Raw genomic sequence first — 19,955 nt, forward strand, 5'->3', positions numbered from 1 at the left:
TGGGAGGACCAGCAGCGTGGTCCATGTGGGTGTTCCACAGCTCCTGGAAGAATGTCTGCATATAAATGTATAGGTTGGATAACGTCTTAGTAAACTCGGGCTGCTGCAACCAAATGCCATAAACTGAGTAGCTTATAAACAACAGACATTCATTTCTCAGAGTTCTGGTGGCTGGGAAGTCCAAGATCAAGGAACTAACAGATTCAGTGTCTGCTGACAGCCCCTTCTGGTTCACAGATGGCCGTCTTCTAACTGTGCCCTTATGGGGGGGAGGGGCAAGGGAGCTCTCTGAAGTCTCTTGTATAAGGGCACTAATCCCATTTATGACAGTCTGTCCCATGACCTAAGCACACCCCCAAGGCTCCACTGTCACACTGGGGATCAAGTTTCCACATGTGAATTTGGGGGTAACACAAACATCAGTCTATAGCAGAGAAACATTAGGAATGATGTCTGAATTTGGGGTGGGTGAGATTTCCAAGGGAAGTTCCCAAAGAAGGAAAAAATCCAGAGTAAGCTCTTGGGGGAAGAGAGGAGAAAAAACAAGGGAGGGGGAGCAAGATGATTAGAGCTGTGTATGAAGATAAAGGGGGAAGACAGGACGTGTCTCTGACCCTGGGGGAGCGAAGAATCCAAGGTCAAGGAACAAACATGGAAGGGTTCAGTAAAATCCCATTGATTCTGGCTGCTGGTCACTTCCTGGTCATTGGGTACTATTTGCTTTTTCTTTTTTTAAAGGTTTTATTTATTTATTTTTAGAGAGGGGGAAAGGAGGGAGAGAGAGGGAGAAACATCAATGGTGGTTGCCTCTCGTGCACCCCCCACTGGGGACCTGGCCTACAACCCAGGAACATGCCCTGACTGGGAATTGAACTGGCGACCCTTTGGTTTGCAGGCCGGCACTCAACCTGCTGAGCCACACCAGCCAGGGCTGGTCATTGGATACTATCTGAGCAGGGAGCGGAAGCATATTTCAAAGGGTTAAGAAATAGTGGGTATGAAAGAAAGACAGACACAGAAATGTCTGTGACAATAATACTCTCTGATTTAAGGGAGGACAATGAGTAGGTGGTAAGGAAGTAGAGGTTGCAAACATGGATTCTTTTTTCAAGAAGTTTGGTGAGGCCCTGCTGGTGTGGCTCAGTAGGTTCAGTGCTGGCCTGCAAACCAAAAGGTCACTGGTTTGATTCCCAGTCAGGGCACATGTCTGGGTTGTGGGCCAGGTCCCCCGTCCAGGGCAAGTGAGAGGCAACCGATTGATGTATCTGTCACACATTGATGTTTCTTTCCCTCTCTTTCTCTCTCCCTTCCCCTCTCTCTAAAAATAAATAAATGAAATCTTAAAAAACAAAAAAAAAGGTTTGGTGAGAAAGGCACATTCAACCTGAAATGTCTCAAGGAGAACCCACGAACCCATGCCCCGGCCAGTGTGGCTCAGTTGGTTGGAGCGCTGTCCTGTAACCGAAGGGTTGCAGGTCCCGGTCAGGGCACATACCTAGGTTGTGGGTTCGTCCTAGTGCTGGCACATTCCATTCTCAGTCCAGGTGCTTATGGGAGGCGACCAATCAATGCTTCAACGCTTCTTTCTCACATCGATGTTTCTCTCTCTCCCTTCCTCTCTCTCTAAAAGCAATGAAATGTCCTTGGGTGAAGATAAAAAATTAATGGAGAACCAATGATTTCCACACTCCATCCCATCCTCCTCCCATGTCTGCTGTTTCTAGTTATTAACTCCATGAGGCCAGTGTTCTCATCTGCTGTCTCAGCACATATCTCACCAGCGTCCTGCATGGAGTCTGCTCGCTGTCTGAATGCATGGAGTCAGGATGGGACCATGTCCTGCAGGTGTACAGCTGAGGATTCCAAATCCACTGCTTGTGACCCCCTCCCCTCCCCAAGAGGCCCCTTGACCTCAGGGCAGGAGAGGGCAATAAGACCCGAGTGGATTTCAGAGGAGTTCAGAGACCTCCTCCACGGGGCTCTGCTATAGTCGGAATGTGTTCCCTCCAAAATTCATACGTTAAAATCCTCGTGTGCAGAGATGGTATTAGGAGGTGGTAGCTTTGGGAGGTGATTAGGTTCTGAGGGTGAGCCCTCATGAGTGGGATTAGTGCTCTTATAGAACAGGCCACACAGAGAGCCCTCACCCCCTGTGCCATGTGAAGATATGATGAGAAGTCTGCAAGCCAGAAGAGGGCCCTCCCACACCTGATTGGGCTGGCACCCTGATCTCAGACCCCCAGCCTCCAGAACTCTGAGAAACAAATTACTGTCGTTTGTAAGCCACCCAGTCAGTGCTATTTTCGTTATAGCCGCTGGCATAGACTGAGACAGGCTCTCACATCTCTTTTCCCTTTGCCTTCCCTATACTGGTACAATGCACCACGTAGTGTTCTAATTCAAGTTGTCTGCCACCTTCCAGCCCCCAGGCAAGGACCACTGTGGGTAGCAAGCATCTTTTCTCGGCCCCTGCCAGCCTATCTCTGCCCAACCTCTTCAGAACGGTCTGCCCTCTTCTTTCCTCCTGACTTCCTGGAGTCCTGGGGATCGATCCCTGGGTCTCACTGTATCTTCTCCCCCTCCAAAGCCCTAAGCCCGGTGTGGTAGGGAGTGGAAAAGGTGTGTTGGGGAAATCCCCACTGGGAATGGACCGCAGGATCTTCCCAGGTAGTATCCCAAGGAACCCTTCTCCCCGTATTTGTGCGTCCCTCTGGCGTCCTGGAAACCTGTCTCTGTTAGTCTGTCTGTCAGTTTTCTTCCCCCACCACACCCCCAGGAGAAATGAAGGGAGGTGGAAAGGGGGAACCAAAAGAGCAGGGTCCTTGCAAAGCTTCAGTCTTCGGAACTGCGGTTGGTAAATCGATTTAGACTCTTTAATATTCTTTCAGAAACCCATACACACACTCTCTCTCACACACACACTCACTCACACACAGATCAGAATAAACTGGGGAGTGCCCAGGGAAGTGGGGAGCGGGCCGGCTCCCTCCGGACATTGGAAGGTACGTACCCTGAGGTCCCTCCTGCCTGGCTGCTCAGGGGTTGGGAGAGGTGGAAGGGAGTATTTACAGTGAACGGGACTGGACGCAATCTTAATCCCAGGGAGAAGGGTCCTAACCTAGGAACCCTCTCAGTCCAAATCAAATCAAAACAAACCAGAAATAGAGGTTCTGGAATTAGCAGGAAAATCGGCGGAGATCTGGGGTAGGAGATGCGAAAACTGTACTAGAAAAAAAAGAGAAAAACAAAAACCCGGAGTGAGCCAGGGGATCGTGCCTACCCCGGGGCTGGGTCCTAGCGCCAGTAGAAGGGGAGAGTCTGTCCGGGAACTCGGCCTGGGGCACAAACCCAATCCCGGGACTAAATCACCCGCTAGCAGAGAAGCGAAGAAAGCGGTGGGAGCCTGGAGGCGGGAATTGCCAGAGCCGGGGCGGGGCCTATTGCCAGAGGAGGAGGGGCTTGGGGGGGGACCAGACTCCCCGCTGCGGAGCAAACTCCCAGGGCGCTCCGCTAGGGGCGCTGCGTTTAGAAGGGCTGGGGGTCTGGAGCGACTGGGGCCGGCGTTTGGCGGAGATCCAGCGAAGCGGCGTCTTTGGGGATGCGGGCTTTGGCGGGGTTCCTGAGGAACTGGATTCGGAGCGTGCCGGAAAGGCGACAGGTTCTGTGGAGTCCGAGTTCAGGACGTATCGAAGTCCGGTAGCCCCGGGGGCGGGTGTGCGCGGAGCCCGTTGGATCCGCGGCGAGACTGCAGAACGCGCGCAGGAGGTCGAGGGTCGCGGGGCGGGGCGGGGCCGAGGACGTCCTTACGGGTCCCAGTAGTTCTCGTGGTGCTGCGCCGCTATGATGATGACTACGGTGAGGATGGTACAGAGCACCATGGCTGCGATGCCCACCGCCAGGGAGATGAAGGAGAAATTCCGGGCTTCGCGCGAAGCGATCTCGGCCGACACCATGTCTCCGCGGGCCAAGGCCGTGCGCACCTGCGGGGGAGGGGCGGGGGAAAGCGGGTCAGAAAACTATGCCCCTTCCTCTCACTGAGATGCTCCCCAGAACGCCCAGCACTCCCTGGGGGGGGAGAAAAACTCGAGGGAGCCTCCTTCCCAAACGCCGCCGTCTCCCCGCCACCCCCCCCATACCTGCACTGCCTTGAAGATGGCGATGATGCCTGTAGGCCAGAAGCAGCAGATGGTGGTCAGCACTGCGATGGGCATGTAGTCGTGCGGCGGGCGCCTCGGCTCCAGCAGGGCCAGCCCCGGCCCCTGGGGCGGCGGGGGGAGCGTGGGGGCTACTCCGGTTCCCGCGGGGGTCCCGCCTGCGTAGGGCTGCGGAAGGAGGGTTTGTGGGGGAGGGGTGAGGGAGCTCCGCGCGGACCCTCTCCGAGCCCCACCACGTTCCGCTTTTGGAGGAGCGTTTTCTAAAGCACAGTTCGTGGGTATTGCTTCTCAAAGAACTTGATCATCCATCAGCCTTCCGGAATTCCTGGTTCTCCCTCGGTCCCTCCCCTCCATCCCTGGCAGTCTTCAACCCTGCGTCCTGGGGGTCTCCACACTCCCTCCCCCACGGTGTGGCCCCACCGGCGCTGCCCTGGCCTCGCTTCAGACCCTGCTGCTTCTCTCTGGTATCTGCCTGGCCTCCCCTAGTGGGACCCAGGTTTCTTCTCCCTCATCTGTTCTGTTCCCTCTCTCAGGCCGTGAGCTCTGACCCCCACTAACTGCCGGACGCCCTCTCGCCCCCATTCTCAGGCCTTTCCCTAGTCCTCCCCCCACTTAGGCCTTAGCCCCGAAGACCACCAGGTCTTCTGACCCTGTTCCTCTACCGCACTAGCCCCCAAGGTGTCCCCAGTTCCTGGTCTTGCCCCGTCGTGCCCTCCTGCTCCCCCTCCCAGGCCCCTGTCCCCGCGGTACTCACCGTGCCCACTGGGTAGACCGGCACGTAGGCAGTGCAAGGCTGCAGCTGTAAGGGATAGCCGGGGGCCACGTAGCCCCCCAGCGGCAGGGTGCCTACCGTCCCGGTGTGCGTAGGCACCACGAAGCCGGGGGCCTGGGCGGTATGAGAGGGCGCGGGCGGGGGCGGGGCCGCGGCGGCGGGCGGCGGTGGGGGCAGCGGGCCCTCGAAGCGAGTCTCCTGCAGGTAAGGGTCGGGTGGCATGCGGGGCAAGGTAGCGCAGCCGGGTGGGGGCGCCCCGGAGGCCTGCCCGGGCGGGGCGTGGTGCGGGGGTCGTGGCAGAGTGGCAGAGGAGGAGGGACCACGCTGAGCAGTGGCCCCGGAAGAAGCCAGGCCGCCGGCCCCTAGGCGCGGGAGGGTGGCGGTGCCGGACTGGTGATGGCGGTGGTGGTGGTGGTGGGAGGAAGGGGCTGCCTGCGGGGGCGGGACGGGGGGGTCGGCCGGCGGCTGGGGCGCATTGTAGGGTGGCGGAGAGGTGTGAGGGACCGAGTCGGGGAGGCCTGGGGGCAGCGAGCAGAGGTGAGGGTACGGGGAGAGGTAAGGCAGAGACGAGATAAGGGCGGGTAGGGGGACACGGAGAGGGTCGGGGATGGAGGAAGATAACGGGAGAGACAGAGGAGATGGGTGAGAAGCCATCTCTCACTTGGGGGGCAGGAGAGGGGTTGGTATCTAGGCCATCTGTGCCCCCCTTCTGTCTTTCAATCTAGTTTTGAGGTCACAACTTCGACTGCTCCTTTCCGCTCTTCACAGCAAGGCGCACACAGCTCTCACCAGCAGACCCAACCTCCTGTCCTCCTTGGCACACGGCTTCGCCTCTCTGAGCTAGTCCTGTGTGTGTGCACGGGTAGACACACAACGCTGTTTAACATGCGCTCGATTCAACAATTGTGTAAGCACATGTAGGGTGGCATGTTCCCCTCTGCCGTTCCTTCGGTGGGGAAGGGTGCCCTAGCCTCTCTGGGAATCTCAGGACTTCTTTTAGGGCTGAGAAAGAAGGGCCAACTGCATTCTACCCCACTGACAACCCCCCTCTGATGGTGTCTCCATATTTCCCCACTGGATGTGCTGGACGTCTCCATGCCAGCCTGTGTCACCTGTCTGTCACTCCCAGTGATGCTATCCCTGCTCTACCGGGCTGTTGCTAAGCCATTCTGCACTTCCCTCACTGCCTCAACCTCCCCCCTGCTGTCCATGTTGTTGGCAGGAGGCAGCGGCGGAAACTGGAAGAAGGAAAGGAAGAGAAGGAAGTGATACAGTAAGGGGGATTTGGGGGGTGGTTGAGAGCTGGAGAGAAGGGAGATGAAACCAAACCACCCGCTAGGGAGGAGTAAGGGAGAGGGGTTGAAGCCGAGGGTGTGGGAAGTCAGGAGACCTGGGGGGGGGGGGGAGTAGGAGATTTTGTTGTGGATTTTTACCTGACTTTTCCGATGACATGCTTGTGGTCTCACTGGGGCAGGGTCCCTGCAGGTGGAGTCTGGGTCCCCAACTGGCGTCGGAGTCTGGGTGCACAGATTGCGCAGCCAGCAGCAGCGCAAGAGATGGAGAGAAGACAGCGGCGGGGGTGGGGGGTGGAAAGGAGGGAGAGCGGGGAGGGGGGGAGCTTAAAGGGACCGGGGCAGGAGTTGGGGAGCGCTTCAGACGTACCTCTACTCGTCTCCCCTCCTCTCACCCTGCATCTCTCCTTCTCTCACCCCAGCATCCAAGCCCCCACCCCCAAGTTTGGGCTCCCTTGGAGTTGTCATGGAAACAGGGAGGCAAGCAAGACCAGGCAAGGGGAGGGGGGTGGGACTAAGGAAGGGGAGGAGGGAGAGAACTCTCTAGAGTCTTCCCCTCCAAGGCTGGCTGTAGTGATTGGGTTGTAAGGAGGAACTGAGCAGGTGCTTAGTGGATTCAATTCCCCAGTTCCCTGAAGATCTGGTTCATTCCAGCTAGGTCTCCCCTCTTCAGCTTCCCTCAGAGTCCCTTTCGATGTCCCAGAATCTTCTTCCAAATCCTTGACCCTGGTTTACCTACTTTAGGAGAGACAACTGTGTATGAGAGAGAGCTGTGTGCAGAGTTGAGACCTGCGGTGGCCTGGAAAGTTCCCAGGGTTATAGCCTCGCCCTGCCACCCTAGCCTGAGGTCAGTGCGGAGGTAAAGCGGGAGGCTGGGGTCTATGATAGTTTGGAGTAAGGGGTGCCTGGGATGGAGAGGGGGGAGGACCAAGAGGAAGCTTTTAGGGGACGTATTGATACTTTCTTCCACCTGGGTGAACGAGCTGCAGCGCCCTGGGAGAGGGGGGGATGTAATCCACTGCTCGTTTCTGGAAGCTCAGTTTGGGAATATGTACTTGGTCCCCTTTTCCCCTTTGTTTATTGGGCTCCTTACAGTTCCTGGGCCCATCGGTGATCAGATTCATTTCTTAAATCCCCCCGACCCCATCCTGGCTGGGTAGATCAGTTGATTAGAGCCCCATCCTGATATGTCAACGTTGCAAGTTTGGTCCCCAGTCAGGGAGGGCACCTGCGAGAATCAACAAACAGCCCACCTGCAGCCGCAGCCGCAGCCGCAGCCGCCCACAGGTCACTGCGCCGCTCACTGCTCACGGCCTCTGCACCTCGCTCTACTCTGACAGGGCAAAAATGTCCAGCCGTACAGACACCGAGTGTCTGCTGTTTTCCGGAGGCATGTTGGAAAGGACAGTAACAGCTCTATACTTTCCAAGACGGAGTTCTTGACCTTCATGAATACAGAACTGGTTGCCTTCACAAAGAACCAGAAGGACCCTGGGGTCCTTGACCACATGGTGAAGAAACTGGATGTGGACAGTGATGGGCAGCTGGGTTTCCAAGAATTTCTTAATCTTATTGGTGGTGTGGCGGTAGCTTGCTGTGAGCCCTTTAGCCGTTCCCAGAAGTACACCTGAGGAGCCCGTGGAGCTGGCCTCCAGACCACCCCCTTCCCCTCCAGCTTCCCAGTCGTCATCTCCCACGGACCACACGTACCCCGGGCCCAGCCTACCCATCACCCCACGCTTGTCCCTCCTGCTGGTAGTAGTAAAACACAGTTTTTAAAACACACACACACGCAGAATCAACAAACAAATGCATGAGTGAGTGGAACTACAAATTGATGGTTATCTCTCTCTTCCCCTTCTCTGTCTAAAAATTCAATAAATGAAATTTAAAAAATAAAATAAATGCCTCCACCTCTCTCACCCCCAAGACACAAAGCCGCCTCCTAAGTCAACCTGGGGACAGGGTGGTAATTACAGTCTTCTCTTTTTTTAAAAAAAAGATTTATTTCTTTTTAGAGAGAGGAGAGGGAGGAAAACAGCAATGTGGGGTTGCCTTCTCCTCCCCCGCACCCCCTACTGGGGACTTGGCTGGCAACCCAGGCATGTGTCCTGACTGGGGATTGAACTGGTGACCTTTTTGTTTGCAGGCCGGCACTCAGTCCACTCAGCCACACCAGCCAGGGCCGATTGCAGTCTTTGTATTAGCTTATCACACCTTGGAGTGTGCAGATGGGGAGGGATAGCGAAGGTGGGCAGTCCACCTAGACTTCCAGGAGTTGGGCCTTTTGCAAAGACACAGCCAGGCAATCGTTATGACCCCCCACGTTTCAACCTTCCCGGTTCCCACCGGAGGCAGTCACTCCCAGGCTGTGTTCTTCCCCTCTGTGTCTGAAGAGACTACAGAGCTAGCTGCACAGAGACCCTCACCTGGGCCGGTACCAGGCTGCAGGGATTTAGATCACGGCTCCTTGTTCTGGTTTCTGTGGTGTATGTGTGAGCCCCTAACTGTCTACCACCACCTCGTCCTCATTCTACACAACTTGGGGCTTTAAAAGAAAAGATTGTATTTATTTTCAGAGAGAAGTGAAAGGGGGGAAACATCTGACATGTGAGAGATACATTGGTCGATTGCCTCTGGCAAGTGTCCAATTGGGGGCCTGGCCTGCAACCCAGGCATGTGCCTTAACTGGGAATCGAACCAGCGACCTTTCATTTCAGTTCGCAGGTCATCACTCAACCCTTTAAGCTACACCAGCCGGGGCTTAAAGTAGTTTTATTGGGAGAGACTTAAGACCAGCAAAGACCTTGTGAAAAAAGAGGGGGGTTCAGACAAATTGGGAAGTCCTTTTCTCAAGGGAAATGTCTTCAAATGCTAAGGAAAAGCAGCTCCAGCTGAGGCATCTGGTGTCCAACGAACCCACTAAGAGTCTGGAGGCTTTGCTAGAAATAAATGACTTAGATTTATTAAAAGATTTATTCAAGGGTCTTTGGGTTGGCAAAATGGCAACACAATTAAGCAATACCCAGAGTGTTCCCAAGAAGAGAGAAAAGTGGAGAGTTTTTATAGCAAAAAGTACATTCTTCAGAAGAATCAGTTTTGCGTTCTTAGCCTCTGGGTTGGTAATCCTCTAGCTGACCCGTGGTCTGGGTACTGGATGCCAGGTGGTACGGACAGCTAAATAGTCTTTCCTTAGTCCTTCAGTTGGTAATCAGAAAGTTATCTTGAAGTCTGATGTATATGCAGGCATTGGCACAGAATTACAAAGCTACAAGTTTTACGTTAAAATAAGAATAGGATCATTTCTTCACGCCTCAACCTACCTAGCTTTAGTAATTTAGCCGCTTGGCTATAGCGAGTCCCTTTTATTTCTTCACTAAATTCTGCACGGGCATCAGACCGGGGTTACAGGCGGAGAGGTGCGGATATCCGGAGTTTGGGACGTCTGGATTGGGTGGGAGGGTCTGGCTAGGGGGCCGCCCACGGGAGCTGCCAGCTGAGGGCCGGGTTGTGGGGGTCGCTCTGGTTGAAAGTGTGGTCGAAACCAAGCTAAGCAGGGTTGAGTCACGGCTGCCTCAGGGGCCCTCCGCCCCTTGGGGGTGGATCCTTTATGGGGAGCTGAGCAGAGCAGGGCAGGTGAAACTGGGCCAGACTGCTCTTTTTGCTCAAGGGGCCAGGAGGACTCTCCGCTTCTTTGCAGACAAGGGCACGACACGCACTTCAGAATCAAGAGTTGTAAGAGCTAAGCTGGGGCCTACCGGCAGGGGTGGGCTGGGTTCGTCTGGACGGCCTCCAGTCCTCGGCAGGCGACAACGAAGTGCGGAGGACCGCCGTTCCCGATACTGTCTCCCAGCGCCGCCCTGGGGAAATTAAACACCTTGTTCCGCTGCGGAGCCGGACCCAAGAATCGGGCACTGGGGTGGCGGCCTTGTCTCTATTTCCAGAACCTCTTTCTGCCTCGTCCTCCCCCTCAACTGTCTCAATGGATCGCTCCGCCTATTCCCTCCCCGCTCCTAGAACGAAGTGGAAAGTTCCATTGCCCCTCCGGTCCAGGGCCTGCGTTGCGGGGGACGCTAGCACGGTTGGCAGGGAAAGCCCCGGACGTGACGGCTGAGCTCGACCCCGAGCCGCCGCCCCCGTCCTAGCCGTCAGTCCCCCGCGCACGCTGTCCTTTGCCCCCCCCCCCCCCCAGTTCCAGACTGGATAGAAGTAAACAGCGGGCGGAGGGAGGCTCTCGGAACCAGGCCAGGTGGGAGTTTGTACTCTTCTGGGGGACCTGAGCTGCTGCTCGGGGAGGTTTTCTGCAAAACCCTGCGTGGTGCACAGCTAGGGTGATGCTTTAGGGAGATCCTAGGCCCAGGACTCCGTCCCTGCGGTGTTGGGGGCGGGGCTTCGCGACGGGTTGTTGAGTCTACGCGTAGGGGTGTGTTTGTGGGGAGAGGATTGGAGTAAAAAGTTGGCTATTTTGTGACAAGGACCTGGGGTGGGCACAGGCGGCAGAGGCTTGATTGCCTGTTGTCTGTTCCGAGGGGAGGAGGCGTTGTCATCTCTCACCAGCCCGCATCACCCCCTCTCAGGCGACAGCATGCTGGGGCTCCGGGGGCCGGGGCTCCCTGCTGCGGGGATCCTGTGCCTGTTGTCCTTCCTGGCGCTGCTGTTGCTCCCTGCAGTCCCCGCGCCCCATCGTGCTTCCTACAAGCCGGTCATCGTGGTGCACGGGCTCTTTGACAGCTCGTACAGCTTCCGCCACCTGCTGGAATACATCAACGAGGTCTGGCAGGGGACGCGTGGTTGCGGGGTGTGGGAGGCATCTACCGCGTTTAGGGAGGGAGAGTGCGGAACTGAAAGCCGCCCTTCTGGGCCTGCCCGGTACCTTGGGAGCTGGTGCTGGCGTCGGGAGAGCTGGGTTGGGGAACGAGATCCCCAGTTCTAGCAGGACACAGTTGGCATGTGGACGCGGCCGGGGGGTTTTGTAGAGGGGCTTCATCGTCCATCCCCAGTTGCAGCACAGACCCTTCCCACAGACACACCCCGGGACCGAGGTGACAGTGCTGGATCTCTTCGATGGGAGAGAGAGTTTGCGGCCCCTGTGGGAGCAGGTGCAAGGATTCCGAGAGGCTGTGGCCCCCCTCATGGCAAAGGCCCCTCAAGGGGTGCATCTCATCTGCTACTCCCAGGGTAGGTGCCCCTTCCCCACCTCAATGCTAAGAACTATCTTTAGCTTCATCCTTATCTGAGGGACACTTCCTAATGTTCGCCCCCTCTCCTGACCCACATTGTTCTAGCGGGGACCCTGGTGCCCGAACCCTCCGTTTCTGGCTTCCCTCAGCACCTGGGTCTCATCTCTGCGTGTCCTGAGTGGGAGCCTGCCTGCTCTGCTGCCGGCTTCTTTCCCCGTTACCCGTGGACCTAAGTCTCTTGGACCTAAGAGTGAGGGGGGCAGTAAAAAGCACCCTAGAGTTAGAGTCAGAAAACCGGGAATCTAATTCTGACTCTCGTTTTCGTGACGTGGGGCCTTTTTGCCACACGGCATGTCTGCGTTCTCTGGACCTCGGTCTTCTTTATGTGCATTGTGGTGGGCGGAGAGGCAGAGTGGGGAGACTGCTGGCCTTGCTGTCCCTAAACCCATACCCACTGCGGTGGCCTGCCTACAGGGGGCCTGGTGTGCCGGGCCCTGCTCTCAGTGATGGATGAACACAATGTGGATTCTTTCATCTCCCTGTCCTCTCCACAGATGGGACAGTATGGAGGTGAGTGGGTACTGTGGGCTTTATAGAGGGCCCTGGGTTTGGGGGGCACGAATGTTTGGGGTTACTTGACACTGCCATTTTCTTGCCAGACACCGACTACCTGAAGTGGCTGTTTCCTACCTCCATGCGGTCTAACCTCTACCGGATCTGCTACAGCCCCTGGGGGCAGGAATTCTCCATCTGCAACTACTGGCACGGTGAGCAGGGGATGCCGCACTGGACCTCCAGGGGGGCACTTACCTTGTGAACAGGCACTGTTCAAAATGCCTCATGTGTATCACCTGGCATTTCAGAAAGGATAGTCTGGCGCAGTGGTCAGCAGACCTTTTCTTTAAAGAGCCAGCTAGTAAGTATTCTTAGTTTTGCAGGCCATAGAGTCACCACTACTCAGGTCTGGCACACTGGAACGGAAGCAGCCATACGCCGCATGTAAATAATGAGCGTGCCTGTGTTCCGATAAAACTTTATTTACCGAAACAAGCAGGGGACGCAGTGCAAATGCCTAAGGTACTTTTTAAGATCATGAATGCTGGGTTCAGACTACTTGGGTTGACCCTGCTGGGTGACTTTGGGCATTACTTACCCTTCCTGTGACCCAGTTTTCCTCATCTGTAATGTGATGATACAGTACTTACCTTATTGGGTAAGGATAGGGTCATTGTAAGGATTAAGTACGTTAATGAGTGTAATATACTTTGAAGAGTATGTGGCTTATAGTAGGTGCTAGATAAACCTGTCTGCGTCATGTTTACAATTATTATCGCTGCTACGTGACATCACTCTTCACCTTGTCTGTTACTGTAGCCTCCTGACTGGTCTTCCAGTCTCTAGTGCTGCCTCCTCCCCCTGCTTCTCTGTTTTTCTAAATGCCGTTTGTACCCAGATCCCCACCACGACGACCTGTACCTCAATGCCAGCAGCTTCCTGGCCCTGATCAATGGGGAAAGAGACCATCCCAATGCCACTGGTGAGACCCTGGGCTTCTACTTGGGTTCCATTTTCTGCTTTTCTGACCCTGTGTTCCCCTCTCCAGCGTGGCCTGATGCCTATGACTGACTCAGGCTGTCTTCTTCCCAACCCGCAGCGTGGCGGAAGAACTTTCTTCGCGTGGGCCGCATGGTGCTGATTGGGGGCCCTGATGATGGTGTTATTACCCCCTGGCAGTCCAGGTAATAAGGGACTGTGTGGCCTGAAGATTGGCTAAGGGTACACCCTAACCCCCACCAGTCTTCATCTCACGCCTCAAACTGGTTCCACTGTTCACTTAATGCACACCTCACCCCCCACCTTCCACGTATCCTTTCAGCCAAGACCAAAACCTGGAAGTCATCCCCCAGCCCCTGCATCTAGCAAGTCACTACGTCTTGCTGACTCCACTTCCTCTCCATCCCTACCACCCCTCGTGTTGTAAAAACCGTAAACTTTGAAATAATCACAAATTCATAGGAAATCGCAAAGATGCTGTAGAGAGGTCCTGTGTGTCCTTCACCTAGTTCCTCCAGTGGCTGCCTCCCGCGTGACTACAGCACACTGTCAAAACCAGGCATTACCTTTGGCACAGTACACGTAGACGGTTCCATGCTGTTTCAGCCCGTTTCCTACCACCTCTCTTACTTAACCGACTGCGGTGCTTGCCTCCGCACTCATCCTTTCCACCCTACCACTCCTCGGGGAAGTCCGGTCTGCATGGCACCGTGTGCCTGCCTCTGAGACAGATCGTCGTGAGTGACATGAAATGTCACCTGGTCTACTTAGTCACTCTTTGAGCACTGTATGCCAGGGCACAGCCCTGGGCCCTGGGGAGCGCAGCTGTCAACAAAAGAGAAGTCCCTGCTGTTATGCAGCGTACCTTCTCGTGGGGGGTACAGATAACGGACGGAAAAGTGAACGTCAGGTAGTAATAACATAAGGCAGGGGACGGGCGCACAGGATGACTGGAGCCTGTTTTAGATAGTGGCCAAAGAAGTCCTCCTGCAAGAGTTGCCCTTTGAGCCGGGGAAGGAAATGAGGAAAGGCGCAGTGCATCAGTTTGAAGGCAGGACAGCAGCTGCATAGCCCTGGGGCAGGTGTGAGGAAGGAGGAGGCCGGCGAGTGCAGGGGGGTGGTGGGGGGGAGTGGGAGCGGAGGTTGAGAGAGGTAGCAGGGAGCCATTGGGTTGAGCCTTCGTAGGGCAAAGTAAGGCCCTTATTTCTAAAATACGCACAACATAAAATTTGCCGTTTTTACATGTATGGTTCAGTGGCATTAAGTACATTCACATTGTTGTGTAACCATCATCACCATCCACCTCCAGAACTTCTTTTGCTTCCCAAACTGAAATTCCCCACCCATTAAACACCAGCTCCTCAGCCCCGCCTGCCCCAGCCGCTGGCAACCGCGACCCCTGACTTGTTATTCCGAGTAAAACAGGAGAGCGTTGTTGGGTTTTGAGTGAAGGAGTAATAGGTCTTACAATAAGAGTAAGAGATGGGGTTCATTTACATTTCATTTCAGACCTACAACCACCCTATGAAGGTAATAATAGCTCACGGTACACAGCACCTCTTGTCCCAAGGTTCTAAGTACTTTTCAAATAAAGCTCATTTAATCCTCAAACAATCCTATGGATAATCACTATTATCCTCATTTCATATTTTAGAAACCTTGGGTGCAAAATGCTTATATTCATAGAGTTGGTAAGCAGTGAAGTCAGGCTATTTGTTAACCACGACGTTTTACTTCCTTTCGACAAAGGAGGCATTTCTTATATGCCTCCCTTGTAGAACGGAGGCATAGAGAAGTAACAGGCTGAGAGGAGAAGAAACACGCACACAGCAGGGGGCGTGGCAGAGAGGGGGGGGGGTGTGTGTTCCGACTGCTCTCCCCATAATCTCATACTTACGAAGTTTCCGAAGGAGTACAAAGCCATCTTATATACTCTCCACCTAGTTTTCTTCGATGTTAACATTTTACCAGGCCTTGGTTAGCATCTCTCTCCCCTACGCAGTGGGTGTGTGACCATTTGAGAGTAGGTTGTAGACATGATGCCTCTTTACCCCTAAACCTTTAGTGTGTCAGTGTACATTTCCTACATACAGGGCTTTTTTTTTTTTTTTTTTACATATCTGCAAATATCATCGAAATCAGGGAATTAACATTGATATGGTCCTCTATGGAACTTATTCAAATTTTTTCAATTGTCTTCTTAGAAAAAATTCCTGTGCAAGATCCAACCCAGGATCATGTATTACACTTAGTTTTCATGTCTTTTTAAGCGTGGAATACTTCCTCGGTCCTTGTCTGGGACGTTGACATTTTTGAAGCAAAGGGGCCTGCTATTTTGTAGAGCGTCCCTCAGCTCGTGTTGGTTGGCTGTTTCCTAGTCAGGTTGTACATTTTTGATGGGACTCCAGTGAAGTGATGCTGTATCCTTAGTGCGTCCCCTCATGGAGTACAGGATGTCCAGTTAAATATTTTGATTTTCTCCAGCTGTCCTGGTAACGGCCCACCCCCATTTCTTTGTAGCTTCTTTGGTTTCTATGATGAAAATGAGACGGTTTTGGAGATGGAAGAGCAACTGGTGAGTCTCCGGGATTTCTCCGTGCCTGTCTCAGCTCAGTCCGTGGCCCTCCCTGCTACTGACCCATGAGCTGGACGGTTCGGCCTGTGGGGAGGGGCCCTGAGAAAGCAGCAGGAACTCACTTTGTCTCTCTCTGTGTCTTTCTTCCCTGCCTCTTCACCCACCTCAAAGGTTTACCTTCGGGATTCTTTTGGGTTGAAGACTCTCTTGGCCCGGGGCGCCATAGTGAGGTGTCCAATGGCTGGGATCGCCCACACAGCCTGGCACTCCAACCACACCCTCTATGAGACCTGCATTGAACCTTGGCTCTCCTGAGGACACCCTCCGGGGTCCTCTAGGGACTCCCGGGCCCAGAGACCACGCGGTGGCCTTGGAAAGCAGACATCAGGCTCTTTGTTGGTGCCTGTGACCACGTCACTGCTCGCACACTGCCCCCACCAACCAGGGCTCCCAGGGCCCCGCCTCCGCTCTGTGAATGACACATCTTGGGCTCCCCCACCCCATGTATTCAGCTGGGGGTGGCTCCATGCTCTCCCACCCTCCCAAGGCTGAGGTTGGGAAGTGAGAAACCAGGTTTTTAACTTGTGGCTGCTCCTGCACCTCTGGCTGCACTGGAGAGGAGCCCAGCCTGCCCACCACAGAGGTCTCCTCGCGGTCCGCTCAGGACATTGTTAGCTTCTGTCCCCTTGCCGTCAGCCCCCCGCGCCCAGGAAGAACTGCCCATGAGAGTGGGTCCTGAGGCTCCCCTATGGGGACAGTTCCATTCTTGAAGTGTCAGTGTTGGGGAATATCTGTGGCCTGCAAGGCCCATCTCAGGTTTGGGGATCCCCCAGTCCCTATGTTCAGTGTTGGGGTGCCCTCTGGGAGCCTAGTTTGAGGCCCCAGCCCCTCTTTTAGCTACTCTTGAATGGGTGTTACCCCAGTATTTATGGAAATAAAGTTCCATTTCCTCAGTGTGGCTTGGCTCATTTCCAGGTGAGGGGGACCTGGCTCCCCAAAAAGGGTGGGAATGGAGAGCTGGAGGCCTGGGTGCCCCGATGCCTGGCTTAGGGTGGGACCTTCTTGGTGTTTCTGCTCTCTCAATGCCCATTCTGAGTGGGTTTCTCATTCTCCGTGGCTTCTTTCCTGCCGAGGACAATTCTCTGACTGTCCCAGCCTCAGACTGGGAGGCTGAGCTCAGGGCTCCCTCCAGTGGTTTATGCTTCAGCTTCAGGGATAGAATGTCCCTACGACCCTCAGGCTGGATGCGGGGGCTAAGGGTCAGGGTGGGCATGTGTTGAGCCCCTTTCCAACCTTTGTAGACCAGAGCTGGGTGAGGGGCTGGACAATGAGCCTCCTCTTCCTTGAAAGAAAGAATTTTGGTAGAGACAATAAAAGCCCTGTCTGCTCTGGCACAGGGGGCGGTGGCTGACTCGGCTGTGCCCCACCCCCACCCAGCCCCGACAAATGTCATCAAGCAATGGGGTCAGTTTTCCTTAGTGCCCTGGGTTGCCTTCTTGCCCCTCAGTGATGACTTCCCCTTCTTTCTTGCCTCAGCTGATTCTGCTCCTCTCCCGTCATCTGACCCTACTTTTGTTCTCTGCTAGCTCCCTTTCCCTGCTCCCCAGGTCTCCCCCACTCTGTGCTGGGTTTAAGAGGCGGGCAACGGCCAAGGGTACTGGTGGTGTTACATAGCCAGTAGCCTCTGCCGATTTGGGGAGGGTTCCAGAAATAAAGGGCCTCAAGTTTGGAAGATACTTCTCGGGGGCCCTTTGCTAGGCTGGGGTGAAGGTGGTAGGACTTGGACCCCACTAAGCAGAACAAGCTGGAGCTACGGGGGAGGCCTGAAGGAGGGGGCAGGAGTGGGAGGACTCTGTGTAGCCCAGCCCCTCTGCAGCAGCCCGGCCTCCCCACCAGTCTGAGCTGCTGCTGCTGAGGCTGGTGGCCTGAAGTTTCCGGGAGAGAGGGAACGGCAGGTGGGGGGAGGGGGGTCACTCGGAACCTGACAGTGGGTGTGAGTCAGGCTGTTGTCTGGGTAAGAGGTGTACGGGATGCTGTGGGTTTGCAGGGGAATGTGTTGAGGGTCTGGAGTGCCCAGGTGTGTGGGTTTGTGTGGGATGCGGGAGGTTTCGAAGGTGGAGATTGGGTGGAGGAGGGCGTGTCAGAGGTTGGAAGGTCACGAGGGGAGGGCTGGCTGTGTGTGTGGGAGGGAAGGAGGGAGTGTGCAGAGTGAGCCTGGAAGGTGCTCGTGCTGAAAGAAGGGTGCTGGTAGGCAGGTGTGCCTGCAGGCGTTGGCAATCCTGGTGACCAGCACAAGTGTGTACAGACGAATGTCCTGTCGCCCTCAGAGGGCACCAGCAGACTGCTCTGGAGGGGCTGGAGCTGGATAAGTTAATGGGGGGCGGGGAGGGCCATCGTTAACCTCTTCTTGCCTGCAGCCGGCAGGGCAGTCTGGAGTCAGGGAGGACCATGGGGCTCAGGGCTGAGCTGTGCACTCTCTTAGGCGGACTCTCGCTCTTCCTCCTGCTGCTGTCAGGCGAAGGGTCCAGGGGAGGACCCTTCAAAGAGAGGTGACCACAGGGGCGGGGGCAGGGAGAGATCTTAAGGAAACCTTCTGGGGGTGGGGCTTCACAGATGGTAAAACAGAAGTTTAGAATGGGCCTGAGGCTGTTGGACTGGGCCTCAGTGAGCCTAGAGGGGTCTAGGATTCCAGGCTCTCCAAGGCCTGGCCCACTCATGTCTCCCACCTTCTCTCACATGGGTGCAGTCAGGGAGTCTGCTCCAAGCAGACACTGGTGGTCCCGCTGCGTTACAACGAGTCCTACAGCCAACCAGTGTATAAGCCCTACCTCACCCTGTGTGCTGAAAGGCGCGTCTGCAGCATGTACAGGTGAGGAGCCGAGAGCATGGATTCCAGTCTTTGAAAAGGAACCCCAAGAACCCCAACTAGGGTCCATACGCAAGGATCTACTGTCAGACACTGTGTTCCAGGACCACGTACCGAGTGGCATGGCGGGAGGTGAGGCGGGAGGTGCAGCAGACTCATGCCGTGTGCTGCCAGGGCTGGAAGAAGCGTCATCCCGGGGCGCTCACCTGTGATGAAGGTGAGGCTGGTTCTTCCTGGGCCTCAGGGAGGTGTGTCCCGGGGGTTAGTAAGCCCGCTGCTGCTTTCTAAACGTCCCCTCCGGTGCCTGCAGCCATCTGCGCTAAGCCCTGCCTGAACGGAGGCGTCTGCCTGCGGCCTGACCAGTGCGAGTGCGCCCCGGGCTGGGGTGGGAAGCACTGTCACGTGGGTGAGTTGGCTCGCCCTCCCCCACGGTGGCGGCGCTGGGCCTTCCCTGCTCACCCGGGCGCTGTCCTAACCCCTCAGCCCCCTCCTCTTTCCACTACCTAGATGTGGACGAATGTAGAACTAGCGTCACCCTCTGCTCGCACCGTTGTCTGAACACCGCAGGCAGCTTCCTGTGTGGCTGCCCGCACGGCCTGCTGCTGGGCCCAGACCGGCGCACCTGCACAGCGGCGTCTCCAGCTAGTGCCGGCGTCTCTACTGTGGGGGGTGAGCAGCGGGAGAGAGGGCCGCGGGCAGGGCCAGTGGCGGGGCCCGGGAGGAGTCACGCTCTCGTGGGTCCCAGTTCAGGAAGCGGAGGCGGAAGCGGACGAGGATGAGCGTGCCCTGAAGCGGGAGGTTCGTGAGCTGCGAGGGCGCCTGGAAAGGCTGGAGCTGGTGAGACTGGGTGCCCGGGGCCAAACCCCCGTGGGGCGGGGGCACAGTCCATCCCCAAGACCCTGAGGCATGTTTTCCTTTGCAGTGGGCCGGGCGGGCTGGGGCCTGGGTCCGAGCGCTGCTGCCCATGCCTCCCCAAGACCTGCAGCCGGAACAGGTGGCAGAGCTGTGGGGCTGGGGCGACAGGATAGAGTCTCTCAGTGACCAAGTGCTGCTGCTGGAGGAGAGGCTAGGCGCCTGTGAGTCCTCATGCCCTCTGTGCTGTGGAGCCCCACCCCCCAGTAGCTGCCTCCAGCTTCTCCCCAACACCCACTCTCCCCAACACTGCCCTGCATAGCTGCACTTCACTACCTTCTGGCACCATCCCCAACCCGGTGGTTTCACTTATTGTTGGGTGAGAATGTCAGTCTCCCCAGTACTCACACCTCTTCCAGGCTGGAGGCAGTCCACAGCCCACATGTCTGCCTGCCTCCTTGTCATTCACCAGGCTCCTGTGAGGACAATAGCCTGGACCCAGTCCTCGATGGACGCCGGTGAGGACGTCTACAGAACCCCTTGCTCCCTAACGCATACAGAAGCTGGACCCACTCTAGGCCTTTGGGATTCACAAGCTGGGGGGCAGTAGGTGAGGCAATCTGCCTCTTAGGAGCAATGTCTTGGCGGCCGAGTCTTCCCGCTGGGGCAGATTGCCTGGGGGGTGGACAGCTGCTTCAACCCAACAACCG

At 56.0% G+C, this 19,955-nt stretch overlaps 3 protein-coding genes and 1 long non-coding RNA gene across 10 annotated transcripts; 3 read left to right on the forward strand and 1 right to left on the reverse strand.

The window, feature by feature from the left end:
- Positions 1-3,534: 3,534 nt before the first annotated feature.
- On the forward strand, positions 3,535-8,093 carry LOC112302256 (uncharacterized). 3 transcript variants are annotated; one of them, XR_008425488.1, is made up of 5 exons: positions 3,535-3,658; positions 5,695-5,833; positions 6,149-6,199; positions 6,963-7,065; positions 7,559-8,093. It is a non-coding gene; the product is annotated as an uncharacterized lncRNA (long non-coding RNA). The 3 variants fall into 3 exon arrangements; XR_008425489.1 differs by having other exon boundaries at positions 3,563-3,658; positions 5,652-5,833; XR_002974543.3 differs by lacking the exon at positions 3,535-3,658 and adding an exon at positions 3,726-3,855.
- On the reverse strand, positions 3,804-10,179 carry PRRT1 (proline rich transmembrane protein 1). 2 transcript variants are annotated; one of them, XM_053913558.2, is made up of 5 exons: positions 9,977-10,179; positions 6,360-6,443; positions 4,909-5,444; positions 4,137-4,322; positions 3,804-3,980 (listed from the first exon to the last, which is right to left on the reverse strand). In XM_053913558.2, exons 2-5 carry the CDS (start codon positions 6,376-6,378, stop codon positions 3,804-3,806), a joined length of 918 nt encoding a protein of 305 aa, XP_053769533.1. In that variant the 5' UTR covers positions 6,379-6,443; positions 9,977-10,179. The 2 variants fall into 2 exon arrangements, with proteins under 2 accessions (XP_053769533.1, XP_053769532.1); XM_053913557.1 differs by lacking the exons at positions 6,360-6,443; positions 9,977-10,179 and having other exon boundaries at positions 4,909-5,657.
- On the forward strand, positions 9,799-16,483 carry PPT2 (palmitoyl-protein thioesterase 2). 2 transcript variants are annotated; one of them, XM_045193076.3, is made up of 9 exons: positions 9,799-9,953; positions 10,796-10,989; positions 11,243-11,396; positions 11,873-11,968; positions 12,058-12,165; positions 12,852-12,935; positions 13,053-13,137; positions 15,473-15,527; positions 15,699-16,483. In XM_045193076.3, the coding sequence occupies exons 2-9, from the start codon at positions 10,804-10,806 to the stop codon at positions 15,840-15,842; spliced, it is 912 nt and encodes a 303-aa protein (XP_045049011.1). In that variant the 5' UTR covers positions 9,799-9,953; positions 10,796-10,803; the 3' UTR covers positions 15,843-16,483. The 2 variants fall into 2 exon arrangements, with proteins under 2 accessions (XP_045049011.1, XP_053769534.1); XM_053913559.1 differs by lacking the exon at positions 9,799-9,953 and adding an exon at positions 10,183-10,467.
- Positions 16,484-17,437: 954 nt separating this feature from the next.
- EGFL8 (EGF like domain multiple 8) lies at positions 17,438-19,901 on the forward strand. 3 transcript variants are annotated; one of them, XM_045193077.3, is made up of 9 exons: positions 17,438-17,541; positions 17,945-18,076; positions 18,274-18,396; positions 18,498-18,610; positions 18,704-18,799; positions 18,901-19,062; positions 19,139-19,230; positions 19,316-19,469; positions 19,718-19,901. In XM_045193077.3, exons 2-9 carry the CDS (start codon positions 17,976-17,978, stop codon positions 19,765-19,767), a joined length of 891 nt encoding a protein of 296 aa, XP_045049012.1. In that variant the 5' UTR covers positions 17,438-17,541; positions 17,945-17,975; the 3' UTR covers positions 19,768-19,901. The 3 variants fall into 3 exon arrangements, with proteins under 3 accessions (XP_045049012.1, XP_071075808.1, XP_045049013.1); XM_045193078.3 differs by having other exon boundaries at positions 17,448-17,482; XM_071219707.1 differs by lacking the exon at positions 18,704-18,799.
- The last annotated feature ends 54 nt before the right edge of the window (positions 19,902-19,955 follow it).

The sequence above is a fragment of the Desmodus rotundus genome, chromosome 11, assembly GCF_022682495.2.
Source record: "Desmodus rotundus isolate HL8 chromosome 11, HLdesRot8A.1, whole genome shotgun sequence".
In the NCBI taxonomy this organism is placed as follows: Eukaryota; Metazoa; Chordata; class Mammalia; order Chiroptera; family Phyllostomidae; genus Desmodus; species Desmodus rotundus.